This window comes from Engystomops pustulosus, chromosome 3 (assembly GCF_040894005.1).
Source record: "Engystomops pustulosus chromosome 3, aEngPut4.maternal, whole genome shotgun sequence".
Taxonomy (NCBI): Eukaryota; Metazoa; Chordata; class Amphibia; order Anura; family Leptodactylidae; genus Engystomops; species Engystomops pustulosus.
In genome coordinates, this window is record NC_092413.1 from 23339308 (window position 1) to 23362647 (window position 23340).

A 23340-nucleotide genomic window follows, 5' to 3' on the forward strand; every position below is an offset into this window, starting at 1 on the left:
TGACCAGTCTAAATATCATTCAGTAGTCTTGCCCAAACTTGTGTGGGGTTGGATTAAGACCAAGTAGGGGTAGGAATATATTTTGTGTATACCAGGGTGTATGACTATGGGCTACTGTGGGTCACTGAGGACCCTACGACTATTGGCTAGTGGAGGCACTGTGACTATATCGGCTACCGTGGTGGCACTGTCACTATATTGGCTATTGTAGTTGCATTGTCACCATTGGCTACTGAGGCAGCACCAATACCATATTTGCTACAGTGGAGCCGTAATAGTGATCACCGGTCAGAGGTGGGTGGGGGGGAGATACTTTGTGTTAAGTAGATGGAGGAGATTTTGATAAAGTAAAAACCTCATATATTTATGTTTCTAAATCTGTAGAGACAAGTCGTGGCTGGAAGAAGCTGACATGTCGGCCAGGTAGAAGAAGAAAATGAAAGAGAAAACCTCTAATCGAGTATGTCATGTGTGAGTAACCAAATTTACACTAAGTACTTGTATTCTTCATAAATCTGCAGCATCTCCTCTGTGCTCTTTGATATCTTCTCCTGTAAGGAGGAGCGACATGAAGACAGTCTTATACTATGAGATTTATCACACAGCATCATACACTTTGATACATCTAGTGGAGTATAAGTTGTCTCACTCTGCTAGGTTCTAGTTCTATATCTATATAGATTATCTTGATTCTGGTTCCAGTTCTGTTTCTGTGTAATAGGTTTGGTTCTGGTCCTGTATCTATTCCATAATCCATAATCGGAGCAGCGTATAACACTTGTATTTTATTTCGGGGACAATAAATTATTATCAATCTTGGTTCTAGTAATGTATCTATGTAGTAATCTTGGTTATGGTAGTGTACGAATGTATTACCTCAGTGCTGGTGCTGTATCTATGTAGTAATTTAGGTTGTGTTCTTTCAGATGTGTAGTAAACTTGGTTCCGGTGCTATTTCCATGTAGTAATTTTGGTTACTACCAATTCTGGTAATGCTTTAAAATAGTAATCTTGGCTCTGGTACTGTATCTATGTAGTAAGCTTGTTTCTGGTTCTTTATCTACTTAGATATATGTTCCCATAACTTTTGTTTACTTATTTTGTAGTTTCGATAACAAGTGTATTATGTACTAAACATCAGATCATTTAAAACCTATAAACCTATTGGGGGGGCCACAATCTCTTTAGTACCCGGGCGTTTTGGACATTTGGGTGCTATTTTCCATTATGGGGTTCAATGCCGGGAATAACCGTTACTATATTTTGATAGACTGGACATGTAGGAACGTGCCGATACCTAACATGTTTATGATTTAACTTATATATTTATTTTTAGATCAGTTCTAGGTAAAGGGGGTTGATTTGAACTTTTAGGTTTTATTAATTTTTTCAACCAGCCCCGGTATAACAGAACGTTCTGTATACAAAGAGACCACAGTCCAAAGATAATCCATATAATATTGTTGTATTTATTGGGTTCTGAAACAAATACACATTCACATCCTCTCGAGTACAGTACATTTGGCACAGTAATAATGTTTACAATGAAGTAACACAAATGAATGGCAATAGATTTAAAACACATCGATAAGAAAAAAAAAAAAAGTGTCCTGTACAAATAAAGCTTCACAATACAAAAACGGAATACCTTTTCTATTTATATATTTATAGATCTCCAGAACTATTTGCACGTAGTTTATTAGAGGTAATTCTCAGCTTTCTCTGGATAGGTCCTGGATTTTTTCTTATGACACGAGTTTCCACCCTAAATCTCTAGTAACACAGTTGACAGGGTACAGATCTTTTATCTCATTATTTTTTGGCAGTATACATGGCAGGTATAAGGAAGGTACAGATTAGGTAATGTGTAACAGCACGTCCATCACAGCCATGGTAAACACGTGTCCACATATACAGTATGTGGGGATAGAAAATTCCTTTAATCCGGCATTCAAGGACCTACTAATTCTTATGTTTCAGCACTTAAAGGGGTTGAAAAACACTTCCAAAAACAGCGCTATGGTTAGTGCCAATACTAGATGTCTATATTAGGCATCCTATGTAGATGTGGTGACTGGAGGTAGATATAGACTATCTAATGGCAGGAGGACAACTTGGGTCATACCAAAGTTCACGGGGCCATACCCATCCCATCCTACGTGATCACCGACCTGGAATACCCCCTTTGGTGGTAGTTTTACTGTCCGGAAGACCCTATGAACATTGGATTTGGTTGGGTTTTGGGCCTACATAAGATAAGACTGTCTGTACTTCTAGAGAAGGATCAGAGTCTAATCGAGCATGGATAGAGGTCTACAGCTACAAGTCTGTAATATGTACAGGACTTGATAGTACAGCTACACACCCCAGCCCTTGTGTCATTGGAAAGACAACTTACACATCCCAAAATCTAGAAACAAAATAAATATTGTGCTGAAGCGGCAGATCCAAAAATAAATGGTGGATTAAAGGAATTGTAGGTAGAATTTCTATATAAATAATGGCCCGACCTACTAAAAGCTGTTTGGCAAATCTAATAATAAGAGACCTTGTAAACCTGTAACAATAATTATATGCATATAATGCGACATCCGCCCATATGTAACGTTAGGCTTGTCCTGAAGAAGTAACTAATCCTATGGAAACGAATGATGGAGGCAAGGAAGAGCGCCCTCTAGAGGCCATGCTATCTGTAGGGTATCAAATCCTGCAACGTTAGGAATGACACATCCAGGCATGTGGTTTAAATACAATATTAGTGCACCATGCCAATCTACTACAGGAAGGGGCACTAGGCATCAGATGGTGGCTCCGAAGACCAACTTCCTAAACGGGAATACAGAGCCAGTAAATACGGATTAGTATTTCAAATTTTGGAGGGGATGTCCAGTTTTAACAACATTGGATATCCCCAATGGAGGAGTGGGTCGTCCCACTGAGAAGAAGCTACGACTACCGGAGGAACTACTAGGTAATGCCCGACGGGCGCCCATTGATTTCCATGAATATCAGCCGCCCTACGGAGAAGAGGAGTCTCTTTTCTCCTTCTTTATGAGATGATACAATTTAGTTGATCTTTCTAAGAATATCTCTTTTAAGGTTTTATAAATTTAATATTTAACTCACCACTAACCCATCTATCTGCCCGATGAGTATGGAGACTTAGAAATATATTCAAGATCTAAAACCATAATATAATTACACCTGAGTTATAAAACAAATTCTAAATATTAAATAAAATGGAAAATTGAACTTCTATTCTATTGGCCCAAAGTGTGGTCCAGGTGGGCATTTACCATCGTAATGTGGCTCCGCCTAGAAGAATCTTAGCTCCATAATCTGGTGATTGCCCTTGTGTGGGCACTTAATAGTTGACTGTGAACTGTCCAAAAAGTTTGCCCAAATTATTTGGCATTTACCACAAACTCCTAGGGGGTTAGTTCTGTCTCTAATCCAATTGCTGGTGGGATTATTCACGTGGCCAATGTCATGGACGGCAGCAATACGGCCGATTATTATATTCCATGGCTGCCTTTAGACAGGAGGGGATTTTAAGGCCACAAGGAGGTTGTAGACCATTTTGTAGACTATACAGACCGGTAGATGGGGGTGAAATGATCTAGTGCCAATCTCTAGTGCTAATACTAATATCGCCCAGGTACTGTCACCCTACAGGAGGCGGTAACCCTCCTTATAGAAAACAGGGAGAAAATGGGCTAATGTCCCACCCAAGCAGCAGTGCTAGCAAAATACTCGTCTTACTCAGTAAACCTGTACAATTGTACCATTAATGTGCAATAATGAAGCTTCACAATTACTACATAAATGAGGGGCAGATTTAGGAAACCGTCTAAAAGAAGAATCCATAACAACTAGTGATGAGCGGGCCCCGCAGGGTTCGGCTAAACCTGGAACAAAAGTACGGTTCTGATAACGGAACATGAACCGGAATACACTACTAACACCCGTAATCGGTGGTGGCATCAATCATGGATCTTAACTCTATAAATGCCACCGGCAAAAGCCACCTGTAAAAGGGGTAACAATCGGGATCGGTGCCATTCTCAATCAGCAGCCCATCAACCAACTTATACCGATTGAGCCGGAATACTGAACCCGAACTTCTGCAAGAAGTCCAAATTCGGGACTCTTAAATGAAAGCTGTGACATAGAGTTTGTTAATTGAACATAGCCCTAAAGATTTTCTACAAATCTGCCCCTAACATATATTCTCCTAGGCTCAGGATACTGCAGCACAGTCATGGGGACATCTCGAGGAGACTCAAGGGAGAGAACATATGGACAACAGTTATACTAATACTACAACCCCTTAAGTTTGCACTACATTGCCTGCCCCATACTTCTTACAGTCCCAAATTTGCAGAGATTTTCTTAATTTTCAGTAGCAATCCTAGCAAATTTAGCCTGCACCTGTCTGAAAAGGGGAACATTGTTGCAAACCTAGCCCATAAGAGGGTGTTTCACCCTTGGTTTTTGGCTTCCTTGCCTCATTACCGACTTAGACTGACCAATGACCTTTGTATTACCCGAACTTGTATGTGGGTCAGACACATTAGGAATTTGCTGGTGGGAGATCAAAAATTCTGTGCTGATTAATCCTTTATTGTATCTTTTTAGGAATTAGAATTTTATCTTAATTCTGATATAAAATTCTATATCATTAATGAAATGAATTATCTTCAGTCTCCACTAGAGGGAGCTTACTGTATCCACTGAATACATTACAATTTACTATAAAGCTGTATGCAGTGAAATCTTGAGCTCCCCCTAGTGGAGGGCGGATGCAAATAAAATGTTATCAATTAATAATGGCCAAAGGGTGAGTGAAGGATCATTTCCTATAGGAAATAGACCTGAGCAAGTGTAATATAATGGAAGATATTCTATAACACTACATGTTTTATTTTATGCCCTGGGATTTCTGGCTATTGAGAAAGTAAAGTTGGGATTATAGTTGCATGGACTTGGATATGCCATCACTATATCATCAGTAAGGGTCTGACCACCACTGATCCTGAAAATAAAGGGGGCGCTACAATTGGGTGAATGCTATCACTTTTAGGGTCTGCAAAGCCAGTTCAGTGCGGTGGCCCCTTCATTCTCAGGATCAGTAAGGGTCCCAGAAGTGAGATCATATAGTGGGGATGGGAGTGCCCCTTTAACCCTAACCATTCATCAATAAGCAACAGATGGAAATTTCTAATCTACAAAACCCTAAAAAGTCATATAAATAAGCCCCACGAGGGGAATTTAGATAAAATACAAAGTAACAAAACCGATGCTGTGTGTGTGTTCTAGAACTGTTGCTTCAAGCCAATGTTCCTTCCTATCTCTTTAGTTACAAAGTTCTGAAATACTATACAATAGATCTAGTAGAGCGTAATATCTGTGTACATCTCTGAAAAAAAAACAAAACAAAAAAAAAACCCAATAATAATATTAATAATTATAAAAAAAATAATAATCTCTCACAGAAACTTGAACCAATACACATACAGAGTATTGCACATTGACCTTATTATAATAAATTCTTTATGGACTAGCATTTTATAAGTTTTTTTTGTTTTTTTTTTTGTTTTTTTTTTCCCTCCCCGGTACATGCAGCAGTTGATACCTTTTATAATGAATAAGACTCCACAGGCTTTTGCCGCAAAACACTATTTACAAAAAAAAATCTCACCTGTACAAAAGGCAAATAAAGCTTCCTTAGTGCCACTTTGTCACTCACAAGTATTTTTGATTTTTTTTTTATAATATATATATATATAGAATTTTTTTTCCAAGAAGCAGCGGATTCACATCTGTCGCTGCTTTAAAAAAAAAAAACAAAAAAAAATTCAGTCCAGTAAAATACATGAGAAATCGCAATACAGGTATACACACATACACAGGGTACTCTGCAAAGAAAAAAACGGAAGTAACACTGTCAGCACGTCTACAACAAGGTAACCCAACTATGGCCGTACGGTTCTGCCGCACTTTTTTTGAATTTTTTGATTACCCCCCCACAGTAATGGTCAGTTTTGATCATCGGCGCACACTTCTTCCCCAGTGTGATACGCCGGATGTCGTCACATTGTGATAGTAGACAAATCAAAGAATAAACCGGACAGTAGTGTTCTCGTCTCATCGACGTGTGCAAGGGCAAGAGGGGTGCAGGAGGGAGAGGGGTCAGGGGGTCAATACAACAAAATAGGGTTAGATGATAACGTTAATAATACTGCTAAGATGGAGAAAATTGAACGTTAAAAGGGAAGTCCTAGATAAAGCCTCGTGTGCTCGGTTATAATATGGCGCCATGTTGGAGGCGTTCTCATTGAAGGCTATTATTGCAGAATTTCGGTAATGAGGCTGTGTCTCACTGGGTGCCATATTATGGAAGCACTACACCACTATAGGTAAAGGTAGCTCCCTAATATGGCACCATATCTCGGGAGTACTAGAGATCGACTCACTCGTGTAAATAACAAAGAGGCTTAAAGGGGTGGCCTCAACAGAAACTTAATGAACATCTACCACCAGGATGAAGGACTGTAAACCAAGCACAAGCACACTGACTAATGTGTGCTCACTCTGCCAGGATCTGATCTTCTTTTAGCTTCTTATGCCCTGTTTTTTTCTTTTTTAAGGCTTTTAAAATTATGCAAATGAGCCTTTGGGGCTCTGGGCTCTATAGGTTTTAATGGAACCTGGAGCCCCTCAGGCTCATTTGTATACTATTTAGAGCCTTTTATTCTTAAAAACAATGGCATACGAAGCTTAAAGAAGAGAGGATCCTGCCAGAGGGGGCTCACACCAGGATGTCAGTGTGCTTGGTTTACAATCCATTATCCTGGAGGGACATTACTCATAGATACAGGCACCGGGATTGTGCTATTCGTCTTATATTTGTTATCCATGGCCTCCTGCCTTCTAAAATCAAGTGTTAAAACTATGCTAATGAGTCAGAAGTACAATGAGGGTGTTACCGTGCAGTAGCTTCACCGGTGAAGCTACAGCACTGAAGGATCTGGTACCACCCCCAGGAGTCCTTCAGGGTTATTAGCATAAATTTAAAAGTTGATATTAGAAGGCAGGAGGCCATGGATAACAGATATAAGAAGATAACACAGTCCCGGTGCCTGGGTCTAGGAGTAAGTGTCCCTGGTTTATCATGATGGATTTTGATGGTAGATTTCCTTTGAAGGGGTTGTCCAAACTGCTAATGTATTCCCTGTTTTTTTTTCCTTGCAATGTTATATTACATGGTGGTCATTCAAATGAACAGAGGACACGGTAAATATATTGTCAAATCTTCCAGAACGGGAGACGCTCTAGTAAAGCAGGTCCTAGGGGGTTGTCCTACATAGAGGACCGCCTCCTATGATGAGGCCCCTCCTTAATTTTTTAGATTTCCCCATGGCAACACTTTTTTTTTCTTTTGTACCAGTCCTGGCTGTTAGAGGAACCTTGTCTGAATCCAAATCATCCTTAAACAAATTCTACATTCTCATAGACGTCATCGGGGTGACGGACATTCACATGGATGGATTTTGTATCCATTGTTTAAACTAGAGAGTTGTACAAGAACGGAAGTGTTATCATGGGGGCACAGAGACAGCCTATACTATAAGACAAGTCTACATTCTTTTATGCTTAGATGTTGTAGGAGTGGTCAGTGGGATCTGGTAAGGAGTGGTGTTGGGGGCGGTGCTTATGATGCATGCTGGGAGATGGATACGAAACTACTGAGTCCAGCTTTCCAATACATTCCTTTAAGTTAAGATCCTGGGGTTGGATCTTTTCTAGATACTTTTGTGCAGTAGAGGATTTATTTTTTTGGAATCAGACGACGATGTAATAAGGAAGAGTCATAAATTAACACTTAAAACTTAGCCAACTGCTAAAATAATTTAGCCCTTAAAACATAGTTGACTACGAGACAAGAGCCACATCTAATACACGTGGCACTGATATTTACACCTTTATATGCATCCTCCTTAATGTACAGCCCCCTACTTCTATATCTGCATCATAGAGGGGGGTCCCTAAAATAAGCCGCTGGTCCAACATATTGGACAGCTTTGACGAATAACGCAGCTTTTAAAATTTTTTTCGCAAAAAACAGTGCCACCCCTGTCCAGTGGTAGCGTAAGGTATTGCAATTGAGCCCTTTTCACTTCAATGAAGCTGAGTTGCAATACCCGATACAACCTTAAGTGAAAGGGGGCGCTATTTTTGGAAAAATTTGCCAATTTTTTTTCTCATTTCCATATAATTTGACAACTTTCTCCATATACAGAGCCACTTCATTATATTTCGTATTGCAGCTGACCCTATCTCACTCGAATTGCCCTGAATTGCAATACCGTGCGCAGCCCATGAAGAAGAATAGAAGAATGGCGCTGTTTATGAAAAAAGGCAGCCATGTTGTTCTAATCACATGACCCCCGTTTTGAAGGGAAGACGCATAAAGGAAGGGGACATATACATGGACATGTATTAAGGTGGTCCCCGCCCCCATATATAGCTATATACATGTTCTGTAGACTTCCTTCTAGGTCTAAGTCATGTCCATCTGTCTCAGTGGTTGAAGGGAACAGTGTCTAAGCGGGAAAGGGTTAAAATAACTTAAAACAATACTTAAAACTCACCCTGCATTGCTTTCCTATTGTACACAGAAAAAAATAAATAAGTTGGTTCTCTAAGATTGTCTAGTACTTTGCGGTCGACCAAGCAGAATGTTACAGCTACAATGTTACATGGCTCCATGGAACAGAGAGTCGGAGTTGCCTTCAGATAAAAAAACAAAAAACAAAAAAAAAAAATCAAGAGCAACAATAAATAGTATCTTTACACAAGTAGCAGGCTCATCGTAAAACAAGTTTGTAAGGATCCACTGAATCTCAGTCACGTATTATGTCTCCATAGGACTACTGCATGGTGGTGGTCGTGGTGGTGGTCGTAACTCCACCGCGCCGCCGCCGCCCCTTCAGGCCATAGGTTCCTCTCCGAAATAGGAGAATCCTTCAAATTCGCCCTGATTGATTTGTTTCACTATGGCTTCATCCACCAGTGTCAGAACGGGTTCTTCTCGAGTAAAATCCTGGTCGAAGTTGTTGACGTCGCGTTTGGTTTTCTGGAAAGAGAAGTAAAGAGAAACGATTCAAGGGTTAAAGGTTACTTAGTATAAGGGGAGGTCCAAGTAAAATCCTTGGAGGACTACTTTTTGCAATGGTGTAACTTCAACCTGTCGGGTCCCAGTGCAAAATGTGTGCAAGACCCCCACTTATAATGGTTTATAGTACTAGTCTTCTCATATAGGAAAAGTACACCATATGGGCCCCCTAGGCATCTTGGGCCCGGTTGCCACCACACCCTCTCAAGTTACACCCCTGTCTTTATAATATCCCCCTGTCAAATAATAAAATATAAAGCAAGGTTTCCAGTTGCAGACACTCTGGTCTTGTTGGATTGGGAAGTGATGATGTCAAATACTCTGGCCGCAGCCGTCATGTGCCATTCAATCCTATGTGACACCTGAGGCCAGTGACTCACTTGGCTGTGAAATCCACAATGTACATTACATCATCACTTTTGGTAGAGCTAACACTGGAACCAAAAAGGGTAGGGTACTCACAAATGCTTACTCAGTGTTAACAAACCAGCCCAGAAGTTGCAAAACCCTGTTAAAGGAGTCGTCTTACAGTCTTATTGTATCACCTAATAATCGGACGGGTTCCAAAGCTGAGACATCCACCAATGAAGAGACTGTATAGACAATAAGGGTCTCATTGTAGGGGCTTCTATTACTTCAGTGTGGGGTCTTACAGGGGTTATCCAGCCACATCAAGGTTTCCCTATCTTCAGAACTTCCTGGTGGGGTATCAAGTGGTGTTGCCAGTTGCCCCCTTCCCCCCACCTACCCCTTATCCTGTTAAATAACATAATGTTCACACTTATAGATATCATTTTTACTATTGTTATATGAAAATACATAAATGTAGCCTAAATGTCCCCATTATTACATAACAGACACGATAAAGAGTCGGCACCAGACGCTTTTATGTAACTCATTTGTTACCCCTGGATGTGCGGAAGATTCTAGAACATTCCAGCGCGCGGCTGTTTACCATCACATTACATTATTATATTTCCATTACTATACTTCCTCGCTTTTCCCTTGGGTACTTTCTCCTCCACAGTCAATTTATTAAGACACCAGAACAACATGTTTATGGAAAATGAATAGATTTAGGTCGTACAATGAAGCTTTATTTAAAGGGATTTTTTTTTTCGCAGGAAGAAAGTAGCCATGTTTTTCATATCGTGAACAAACCCTTTAGTAAATTTTGGAAATGTATTATGTGGAAAACATCCGTGGCCTCTAAGTGCTTCTATTTGTTGCCGATACAATGAGATGGCATCTGTGATAGGTAACTTTTGTGTTGCAGTTAGAAGCTCCAGAAAGGTAACAGTGCCCCCGGTGGCCATATTATCATACTGCATTCTGAAATCTCCTCCATAGACTCTGTTTCTAAGAAATAAACTTATTGGCTGGCTCATGGATAGAAGGAATTTAAGATATACATTCCTAAAAGTGAACTAACACCACGTGGTTCTCAAAGAAGAATAAAAGCAGAAAATGCATAAAAATATTCTGCACTTTTTTGTTCCTTTTTGTTTCATATTAAAATGCATACTGAAAGTGTACAAAAAAATAGTTGAGATGCTCTATGCTAAATATATGTATAAATTACAGAGAGAGTACCTTGTCCAGCACTACTTATGCAGGGCCTGGGGGCCCACCTAATCTAGGGGCCCACCGGTGGATCCACCTGTTCACCTGTGGGCCAGTCCAAGCCTCCATATAATCTCATATCTGCTGTAAGACAACTTGCTGCAACAGGAGCCTCCCCCCTCTAGCCAAAAAAAAGTTACTCTAGCCAAGAAAGTTTATATACAAAGTTCTCAAAGTCAAAATATTAACACTTTTTCCTCTAACTTGTCTTCACAATTTTCCATATGTTTCCTGCAATCCCTATTTTCCCCAGTGGGGGCACTGATGAGTAATAAAAAATTTTGGACCCTTCCTTGAACGGATAAGTTTGCGACTCCTCAAAGTAGCCTTCTGACCAAGTAGAAAGTGGACAATTCTTTTAAATAGGTTGCATGAAGCCCGTGCACATGTTACTATGAATACAGCAGAAGATCATGAGTTGGATGTTATATAAGTAGAGTCACATTGGAGCAGGCATCACGCTACGTCCCATAAATCATCCCGAGGGTAAACATCACAGCTCTTTGTCAGCTTGTTTGCGGAATAAGGGAAGTGCCTCTACCCACAAAAGTCAAGTCTAGAGTAAATACAACAACAGGACTCGTCCTCCTCGGTGGATGTGAAGCCTCTATACATTACAGTAAGGTTATAGATCAAAAATACTGAATGCAAATGTTATGCTTCACTTTTTTTGGTTAGTAGGTGGCGCTATTAGTTATCAATACAGCACCCAGAGATAAGGGGGATGAAAGCAGTGACATAACTGAGGTCTATGGTCTGTCTGGGCAAATTTAGTGGTAATATCCCATTGCAAAAATCATCTGTTTACCACTCATAACCCAACAGCCCTTCCCCCCCAATGAACAAGTGTCCTGTTGACCATCTACACCCGCATCTATTTGGGCTAAATCAATGTTTCTTCCATTGTATATATAACCCCTTCTAGAACCTGATAAATACAGATTATACAAAGACCCTTTTCTCATTTTGTGAATTTTATGTAAATTTGTTATTAGGATTGGAGTTGGGATTAGGTTTAACAATAATCTTACTCTAATTCTAAACCTAACCCACAAAACTCAAAACCTAACCTTACTCTAACCCTAAACCTAACCTTAACTCTAACCCCAAACCTAACCCTTACTCTAACCTTTTTGTAATCCTAACTCTAAACCTAACCCTTACTCTAATCCTAAACCTAACCTTACTCTAACCTTACTCTAACCATAACCCTACTCTACCCCTAAATCAAACCTAACCTTACTCTAACCCTACTCTAACCATAACCCTACTCTAACCCTAAACCAAACCAAACCTAACCCTAACCCTGACCTTTTTGTAATCCTAACCCTAAACCTAACCTTACTCTAACCCTAAACCCAAAAAACTCCTGAACTTTTTGTAATCCTAACGCTAAACCTAACTTTACTCTACACGTAACCTTACTCTAACCTGAACACTAACCCCCAACCTTACTCAGACCCTAACGCCAACCCTATTCTAACACTTACTAAAACCTTACTCTAATACTAACGCTAGCCCTAACCATACTCTAATTGTAAAAACCAACCCTATTTTCCTCTAACCCTAACGTTAATCCTAACCTAAACCCAACATAAACCCTAACCTTTTTTTGTAATACTAACACTAACTGTAACCTTACTCTCTCTAATGCCAAACCTAACCTTACTTCAACCCTAACCTTACTCTAATAATAACCCTAACCTTACTCTAGTCCTAATACTAACCCTAACTTCACTCTAATACTAACCCTAACGCTAACACCAACCCTAACCTTACTTTATCCCTAACGCTAACTGTACCTTCTCTAATCCTAACACCAACTCTAACTTTAACCCTTACACTAACCCTTACTTAACCCTTAACAGAAAAATTAATCAAGATTGGACATTTTTATTAAAAAAACACGCTGTTCTAGGACAACTGTGGCAACACGGGTTCTCCCAAAGCAAATCAGAAATTTGGAATCGACTCTGTTCCGAAAAACCAACAGATCAATACCAAATCTACAAACTAATGAATAGATGTTCTCATCAATAGTTAGGTAAGTATGCAGTAAATGAATTTCAATGTTTGATAGTAGATATCTGTACTACATGGGTATCTATAGATGCCATACAGAGGAGCTCAGACAACAATTGGAGAACCTGTTTTCTGATCAAATGATATTTTGGTGATGAGGCGACCACTAAACACCAGTTAAAGAAAAAACTGATTGCTGAATTTTTTGGATTATGAGCATTTGTACTTGTAGCTGACCATGAAGCGCCCACTGCTGGGGGAAATGCAGTACTACATGTCTGCCTTTACATAGTGGCCACTGCAGCAGATCAAGAGTCTCTCTTTGTGGCCAAAAAAGGGAAAATCAAGTAACAAGTTCCAAGAATTTTCTATTAAGACCATATTTCCCCAAAATATGTCATCACAAATGAATACTGAGCTAAGGCTCCGCACATACAGAACAATATTACTAAGATGGAGAAGATAAATTCCTCATAGACATTCATGTTATAGAAGTGACAAGTGTATTCAGCACAGCTGTAGGTCCTCAGCTCTCAGGGCAGAATATTATTACCTACAAACACATTGATATTTCAACACCATCCATTTACCTATTGGGTGCAGATCCTCACCTGCTGTTATGTCTTATTTACACAATGAATAAGAGTAATAGGACCCTAAAAATAACATGCTGTCTGCAGATAGGACCCTATGTACAATCTGCTCAGCCCCTAATGCTCTATAACATGCTGCCTGTATATAGGACACTATGTACAATCTGCTCAGCTCCGCCTGCTCTATAACATGATGCCTGCAGATAGGACACTATGTACAATGTGCTCGGCTCCTCCTGCTCTATAACATGCTGCCTGCAGATAGGACACTATGTACAATCTGCTTAGCTCTTCCAGCTCTATAACATGCTCCCTGCAGATAGGACACTATATACAATCTACTAAGCTCCTCCTGCTCTATAACATGCTGCCTGCAGATAGGACACTATGTACAATCTACTTAGCTCTTCCAGCTCTATAACATGCTCCCTGCAGATAGGACACTATATACAATCTACTAAGCTCCTCCTGCTCTATAACATGCTGCCTGCAAATAGGACACTATGTACAATGTGCTCAGCTCCACCTGCTCTATAACATGCTGTCTGCAGAGAGGACACTATGACAATCTGCTCAGCTGTTCCTGCTCTATAACATGCTGCCTGGAGATAGGACACTATGTACAATCTGCTCAGCTCCTCCTGCTCTATAACATGCTACCTACAGATAGGACACTATGTACAATCTGCTCAGTTCCTCCTGCTCTATAACATATAATATAATTATATATTACAATATAATTATATAGGCATATATTATATAATGCTGCCTACATATAGGTCACATGCCGCTCATGTAACACTGTAATAGTTTTATTATGGTTTAGATGGAAATTCCCATGATTCCCGTCTATACAAGTTTCTATACAAGAAGAACAGATGTATAATTGCTAGGATTTGGATGATCCTCTCTGAGCCTCCGGCCTTACAGAATGGATCTTTCTACTTACGGATGTCATCCAACCCTTTCAAAAGTGACAGTAGATTATACTGATATCCAATCACAATAGATTTATCATGGGAATCACATTCGGTAATTTCCATATTATATCAAAAATTCCAAAATGTTCCTTTAGTCACAGTCATCAGATGCCCAATGTTTGTTTTGAATTAGTGAAACCACATGAAAGTGGCCATTTCTTCTTCAACTGGGAAGGAATCCTAAACCCGGAGGCCCTTTTTCTTCGTATTAAACATTATAGGATGTGCCACAGGAGGACCATTACAGACTTATTTCTGTCTTCTTGGGAGAGAAGGAGCATTGTCTGTGGGAATGCAATGGTCTGCAGCCTCGTGGGAGAATCCAAAAGGATGGACTGATGTGCAAAAGTTGCATCACAGAGATATACAAGGGGGCTCATTTACTAAGGGTCCGCTGTCCGCACTATCGTCGGAATACCCGACGATTTCCAATGTGCGCCGCATTTAGAAAGGGTTTTTGCCACACGCTATCGGATTTTGGCACATCGGCGCCGGCTTTCACGCGACACAAATCGGGGGGGGCGGGCCGTCGGACGATCGAATGGATTTGGACAACGCGTGGGATTTAGCATCTCAAATTGTGTCGCAAGACAAAGCACTTACAAGCACCGGGAAGAAGAAGGTGAACTCCGGCGTACCTGAGCGGGGAAGCGAGAGATGCAGGAAATTGGGTGCACGAGCTACATGAATCGCGTCGGACTTCGTCGGACCATCCGGATCGGGGATCGAGACAGGACCGGGTAAGTAAATTTGCCCCAATATGTTATGGGGTAGATGCGATGTCTGGATGGCAAGTGAGTCCAACTAATGGCACTTTGATAAGAGCCTGGAAGAAGAGATCACTTCTAAGAATCAAGATGGTGGACTCTCCTGTCCGTGGTGCCATATCTAAGGCTTAGTCTTTTTGTATCAGTAAGAAGTGGTACAGGCTTGGACTCATCAAAGTTTACTTTGAGAAGTCATAATGGATGCATATTAAATCAGATCTTCTAAAATTGTGAGATGAGTCTCATTGATGAGTCTTCCTTAGATGTGGACAAGGACTAGGCTTCAATCTATTCCTGAAGACTAAGAGGTCCTTCACTGACATTTTAGAGAAGCCCTAATTTAGAGGGTGATATGACCCAAACTTAAGATGGACTTATCATGAATAGTGACCTGACTGTAGGAGACCTGAGTCAATCAAACACCAATGACATACTGGGGCAGATTTATTTACCCGGTCCATTCGCGATCCAGCAGCACGTTCTCTGCACTGGATTCGGGTCCGGCCGGGATTTATTAAGGTAGTTCCTCTGCCGTCCACCAGGTGGCGCTGCTGCGCTGAGGTTCCCTGGAGCGCACTGGAATACACCGAGCCGGGCTGAGTGAAGGTAAGTGCAAGCTCCGCGACACATTTTTTGTTTTAAATGCGGCGGTTTATCCGAATCAGTCGAGTTTTCGTTTGGCCACGCCCCACGATTTCCATCACGTGCATGCCAGCGCCGATGCGCCACAATCCGATCGCGTGCGCCAAAATCCCGGGGGAAATCGGCGAAATCGGAAATATTCGGGTAACATGTTGGGAAAACGCGAATCGGGCCCTTAGTAAATGACCCCCATAGTATCCTAAGAACAGACCATCAATGGTTAGGTCCTTGAGAGCCCTTTACGTATTCACATACAAGGATCAAGTTGTGTAATAATAAAGGCACATGACATATCGACCAGATGTAGCTATCATTTTGTGCCATCAATCACGTATTAATTTGGCAATTTTTATACTTGACATCAAGATCAGAAGATCATGGGCTACCAGCTTTCTACATAACATTGGTTATTGGGTGATGTTTGACATCTTCACCATCTTCTGTTATGTTAGAGATCTAGGATATTTTAAATAGATAAACCATCTGTGAACTTGTGGGATAAATGGCAGCAGAAGATGACGGTGTTGACTTTGTAAGGGGGCATTGACTACTAGATTATGGAAGAGCTACCGGAAGCAGAGGGTTAGAAGGTTGATATTGTAAGTTGGACACAGGGTTGTATCTGAGGTGGGCTAAAAAATAACAAAATCAGGACAATGGCATAAGCAGCAGGAGAGGAACATGTTGATCTTGTGGGTGTCAGTGACCTGGCCTCTTATGTGAATAATCTGGTGGAGATAGGGCTTAATGTGATATGGTGTACATGACAGTAGGGTGTATCTTGTGTCAGATAGGCGCAGAAATGTTTTATTACTAATATCTACATGAAACAGTTTATATATGCAACCCGTTTCATCAGGTGCCATCACGGATGTTTATAATAATTCTCAGTATTCACCTTCGGAGAACACAAGAAGAGTCTTGTTTAGTTTGCAGGAAACCAGCCTTAGGGCCAGAATACAGAGGTGTGGAGGCCATTGCAACACTGCCTATAACTCAATGCTATAAACATTGAAGTGACCCAAATTCTTAGAGTTATCTTCACATTGCTTACAGACCATAAGTACTGTTGGGTCTAGACCTAGTTGACATGTGATGTACATTTCCTGCCTCAATGTGTTATCCCAATTATCTCTTCAATTAGATGTTGTTGCCACAACTTGCCGGCTTACCGCATTGGATCACACAGCTCCTTTAGAGGTATCCTCCGGGCTCCCCATTCCCATAATGCTCTCACCATGGATTGTCTCCATGCACCGCCTCTGATGACTTCTCTGATGTCTGCCCTGACCCTGCTAATGTGGGAAATTCATTAACCTGGAGCTGACCATGAGTTTCAGCTCACCCATGTTCACCCATTCTTTGGAACACGCTACAAGAGTTGGACTGGAGGGCGGTGTTGATCCAGGGATTGTTCCTTTTGGAGTAGGAATGTTTCCCTTAAAATAGATCAATTGGTGTCTGTCCTTCTGTAGTTTTTGCCTTCCTCTGGATCAACTCAGTAGAAAATGAAGTTGGGCTTGATAAACTTGTGTCCACGGTATTTTCAACATTACTTACAATGTGACTATGTATTATGTGAGGCTATTGGAGATTAGAAACTTTAGAAACACGCGCTCTTGTGAAGCTCAAGGTGAGAGACGTACAGGTCCGTAGACTCCACGGCTTAGTTCAACTCATGTCAATTCTTTCATTGTCTGAATGAGTCCGTGTCTACAGATTCCTATAGTTTAGCCATCTCCATGTTATACCTTGGGATAATATAATTACTCTTCTGGTCTACAACAGTCCACCAAATCCAATGGAAGTCACTAGTATTTCCTAGTTTGAGTCAACCTCACGGAAATTTGGTTCAGAAGTATTCAGCCGGACCCCGACAACGGATTTGAAGAACAGTGAAAGGAATACAGACTATCACATCTAAGTCTACCACTTGAAGTCCAAAAGACCAGACTGAAGCTATGGTAGATACACCAAAACTAAAAATAATACAACGGTGTATGACCAAAATCATAATTCCGAGAAGACAAGAAGTTCAGAGATCATATAAAAACACCTCAAGAATGAGGAATATGTAATTCCTTAAAAGCAACAGTCCCAATGGGTCCATGTCTCTGGCTGACCATGCATAACAATATCAGTATAGCAATTTTCTTATTATACTATGAGATGATACATGGACTCTTTGCCTTCTGCTTGGCCAACTATAGTTGATGTCTAATGGAAGCTTCAAACATTTCTTGGAATGTTCAACTTTATGAGAATTTGGATTGATATCAACTTGGGTTTAACACTCGGTGAACTATCGACAGGGTTTGTAGACAATCCAGGTCTGGGAAAGGAAACTAGGAGATTAAGAAACAGTAAAAGCCTACTACTTGAAGGTGGGAAGACCAGACAGAAGCTATGGTAGATCCACCACATCTAAACAACTATAACTCTAAATCAACCAGAACTTCATCATACATGATGGGGCACATTTACTAAGGGTCTGCACACCGAATTTCCATCGGGTTTCCTGACTATTTCCGATTTGTGCCGCATTTAACAGGGGTTTTTGGCGCACGCGATCGGATTTTGGCGCAATCGCTCCGACTTTTATGAGACACAAATTAGGGGGCGTGGTCGTCGTACAACCCGAATTATTCGGACTGAGCGCGGTATTTAAAATTCAAATTGTGTCACAAGATCAGCACTTACATGCACCAGGAAGAAGAAGGTGAACTCCTGCAGACCTGAGCGGGGAAGCGACACATGCAGGATATCGGGCGCACGATCTTAGTGAATCGCGGCGGACTTCATCCTCATCGGACAAGGCACCACAGGGATCGCGACAGGACTGGGTAAGTAAATGTGCCCCAATATGTCTCATGGTTGTGGCTAACCATCTTTTCAAGATGTGGTCTGTAAGGATCCATCTTCACCAAGAGTGATTTTAATAGCTTGCTCAGCTGAAGTCTTAAAGGGGTTGTGTAGGGGAGAAACACATGAATGATTTCTTCATAAAACTGTGTCCCACCTTTCCACAGGTTGTATGTGGTACAGCTGTTCGGGGAACTTCTTGACAATGGGGCTATTAGATTTCTTATATACAGTACAATAGAAATATAGATGTTTGCAAACTTCATGTGCCAGTCATTCCAAACCAACTGGGCACGGCACATCATAGTACAACAGGTGATGCAGAGGTGGAGTCTGAGCAATGAAGACATGTATAAACAGGCGTGCCATGTGCATCAGTCCTGGATACAATGTGCAGTGTGCATCCAAAAAACGTGATACATTTTTATAAACAGATTAATATGGAATATGTTTTTCACAGATGACATTTAGCATTATGTCCAAATTTAGCAATTTTAGCAAATATATAGATAATGCTGCTAGACTATCTTCTCAGGTCCTCCTGCTCATACGCCTGCAGATAGGACACTATGTACAATCTGCTCAGCTCCTCCTGCTCTATATCATGCTACCAGCAGATAGGAAATTATATACAATCTGTTCAGCTCCTCCTGCTCTATAACATGCTGCCTGCAGATACGACATTACGTAGAATCTGTTCAAATCCTCCTGCTCTATAACATGCTGCCTGTAGATAGAACACTATGTACAATCTACTCAGCTCCTCCTGCTCTATAACATGCTGCCTGCAGATAGGATAGAATACTCTGTATTGAAATTCTAAATGTGATTGCTTATTGGAATACGGGGTTGGGGGGGGGGGCTAAGTTTATGGACTCTGTGAGGTTGACTTATACACTCACCGGCCACTTTATTAGGTACACCTGTCCAACTGCTCGTTAACACTTAATTTCTAATCAGCCAATCACATGGCGGCAACTCAGTGCATTTAGGCATGTAGACATGGTCAAGACAATCTCCTGCAGTTCAAACCGAGCATCAGTATGGGGAAGAAAGGTGATTTGATGCCTTTGAACGTGGCATGGTTGTTGGTGCCAGAAGGGCTGGTCTGAGTATTTCAGAAACTGCTGATCTACTGGGATTTTCATGCACAACCATCTCTAGGGTTTACAGAGAATGGTCCGAAAAAGAAAAAACATCCAGTGAGTGGCAGTTCTGTGGGCGGAAATGCCTTGAGGATGCCAGGGGTCAGAGGAGAATGGGCAGACTGGTTCGAGCTGATAGAAAGGCAACAGTGACTCAAATCGCCACCTGTTACAACCAAGGTAGGAAGAAGAGCATCTCTGAACGCACAGTACGTCGAACTTTGAGGCAGATGGGCTACAGCAGCAGAAGACCACACCGGGTGCCACTCCTTTCAGCTAAGAACAGGAAACTGAGGCTACAATTTGCACAAGCTCATCGAAATTGGACAGTAGAAGATTGGAAAAACGTTGCCTGGTCTGATGAGTCTCGATTTCTGCTGCGACATTCGGATGGTAGGGTCAGAATTTGGCGTCAACAACATGAAAGCATGGATCCATCCTGCCTTGTATCAACGGTTCAGGCTGGTGGTGGTGGTGTCATGGTGTGGGGAATATTTGCTTGGCACTCTTTGGGCCCCTTGGTACCAATTGAGCGTCGCTGCAACGCCACAGCCTACCTGAGTATTGTTGCAGACCATGTCCATCCCTTTATGAGCACAATGTACCCTGTAACATCTGATGGCTACTTTCAGCAGGATAATGCGCCATGTCATAAAGCTGGAATCATCTCAGACTGGTTTCTTGAACATGACAATGAGGTCACTGGACTCAAATGGCCTCCACAGTCACCAGATCTCAATCCAATAGAGCATCTTTGGGATGTGGTGGAACGGGAGATTCGCATCATGGATGTGCAGACGACAAATCTGCGGCAACTGTGTGATGCCATCATGTCAATATGGACCAAAATCTCTGAGGAACTTCCAGCACCTTGTTGTATCTATGCCACGAAGAATTGAGGCAGTTCTGAAGGCAAAAGGGGGTCCAACCCGTTACTAGCATGGTGTACCTAATAAAGTGGCCGGTGAGTGTATATAGATCTTAGAGGGAAGATTCAAGAATCAGTTTATAGTTTTTGTTATAACGAAACACCTAATAGAGTTCAATTACTTTAAAATCTGTCAAATGCAAAATGCAATTAAAAACAACATTAATCACACCCAAGGCATTGCGCCAAAACAATCGCTGGCAGTGCCTACCTGGAACTGGCATGCTCAGGGCTGTTCTCATTTCTGAACAACAGCAGAGAAGAGTTTAGAATATCAGGAGGATTAAGGCTACAATAACGGGAATATTACATCATGCGCGCAGAAGCTTCTGACTAAACCATCACAACAAGTATAATAGTAAATTAACGGACACTCGCGGCGTTGCTTGCGGCAACATAACAAGACGTTACCATGGAGAAACTTACCATGTTTATTGTTATGTATCAGTAAGTCATAGGAGGACACACGCATGTGTGAGTTATGTATTTAGATTTTTTTGGTCTTGGGTGCTGTGGCTCCCCTATTGTTTGTCTAAAAATATCTTAAAGGGGGTCTCCCAGACTCCAAAATCATCCTACAAGTAAGACCAGCATTGTGTGGGATACTTAAAGGGATTGGACACAAACCCCCTTAAACTTTAAGAAGATAAGTATAAAACCCTATAAGAACCTGTTTACTGATAGCTGCTGGTCATGTGACCCTTGGGCAGCAGGACTCTAAACGTGACTTCCTGTGTCCTCCTGGTTTCTGGCAGATGGAGGAGGCCGCACAGTCATTACTGTTGGAAACCCCCACCATCCTAACCACTCCCATATCAGTGGTTGAAGAGATGTGCGGATACACCAAACCCTTCAATAATTGATATGGGAGTGGTCATGATGGAGGTAGGTGTAGACATTAATAAATACACAGCCTCCTCCATCTACCGTCACAGGAAATCCTGAGTCCTGCTGTCCTGTGGTCATGGCGACTTCTGACAAACTTTAACAAGTTTAAATATAATGTGCAGCCCCTTTTGGGTATACTGTAGTATAAGTGGCCAATCAATTTTAATAAGCTACCCAGACATAACTTCTGTTATTATATATATGGAAATGACCTTCTAGGTGGCCCAGAGGTGGAGACAAACCTGTTGTTGCCCATTTTTCTACAACTTCTTTCTATGGGGGGATGTCAATCATTGTATAAAGTGGCGACACTGGCAAGTGATTGGGGATGTAGAAAGAAGAAAACGGGTGCACTTCAATGTTCGGCCACACCCTTGGATAATCTAATTTGCATATCATCTAAAACACCTAAAATCATTAGTAAACTGGAAAATGTATACAGTGCCCTATATGATGATGCCACAATAATATCTAAGGGCATGCTACTTAGATATATGATGATAGGGGGCTCGTAAGCTGGGTCTACCCTGGAGACCATTACTAGGTCTAGTAATGAGCGTCATCTCATGTCACTAGAATATTCGCAAACTCATTGGTCAAAATAAATTACCACCAAGTCCATTCTTTCTTCCATTCCAGGTCCTAGATCCAGGACCTCTGCTCATGTGACCAAGACTTAGGACCTTTTTAACATCAGAATTCGACAGAACATGGATGAATATCCTTATAGGTCAACATCTGTTGGATGTTTTTTGGATCCCTCATACAGTGGGGGTCATTTACTAAGGGCCCAATTCGCATTTTCCCGATGTGTTACCCGAATATTTCCGATTTGCGCCGATTGTACCTGAATTGCCCCGGGATTTTGGCGCACGCGATCGGATTGTGGCACATCGGCGCCGGCATGCACGCGACGGAAATCGGGGGTCGTGGCCGAACGAAATCCCGACGGATTCGGAAAAACCGCCGCATTTAAAAAAAAAATTGTGTCGCGAAAATTTCACTCACCTTCATCCAGGATAGGCCGGTGTATTTCGAGGCATTCCAGCGGACTTCAACGCAGCAGGGCCACCTGGTGGACGGCGGAGGAACTACCATCATAAATCCTGGCCGGACCCGAATCCAGCGCAGAGAACACGCCGCTGGATCGCGAATGGGCCGGGTAAGTAAATCTGCCCCAATGAATCCATCCCAAAATCTTCACTTTTCATAAAAGAAGAAGTCTTGGAATAATGTGAACTAAATGAGGCTAGACATCTGAGATAAAAGTTGGCCAAAAATCGTAGACTTCAACCACTCTCCCTACTAAGAAGACATGGACACTTGGGTGTAGAGGAAGGTTGGTAGGAATAGCCCATCTATTCTAGGGTGTATGGCCAGTCGTAGTTTGTGTAGAGCAGAAGTTTGAGCTTCAGAGCTGCTCTTCTTACTATGACTGGTTACAAAAAGTTAAAACCATAATCTCCCATTATTTTTAAATTGTCCCGTCCTCTGTGTAGTCCATACATATAGTTCTCTATAGCGTCTACTTACAATTCGTGGTTTGAATGGTGGTTTGATTTTCCTTTGCTCTAGAAGTACCCAGTCGATTTCTTTGAAGAACGGATGCTGTTTGATGGCTTCTTCTAGCCCCTGGGACGGCACACACCCAAGCCTCTTGTTAGGATTTTTTGTCATAAACTGTGGAGAAAAAATATGGAATATTAGTAAGT

At 41.5% G+C, this 23340-nt stretch overlaps 1 protein-coding gene across 1 annotated transcript in view; it reads right to left on the reverse strand.

Annotated features, from left to right (window-relative positions):
• Positions 1-1446: 1446 nt before the first annotated feature.
• PRKCE (protein kinase C epsilon) overlaps positions 1447-23340 on the reverse strand; it is a 279710-nt gene continuing 257816 nt past the window's right edge. Inside the window, exons 14-15 of the mRNA XM_072140293.1 lie at positions 23162-23308; positions 1447-9139 (exon numbers count right to left, since the gene is read on the reverse strand). Of these exons, the coding sequence (XP_071996394.1) occupies positions 8993-9139; positions 23162-23308 (294 nt within the window). The 3' untranslated portion in view covers positions 1447-8992. The remainder of the gene's footprint in view (positions 9140-23161; positions 23309-23340) is intronic.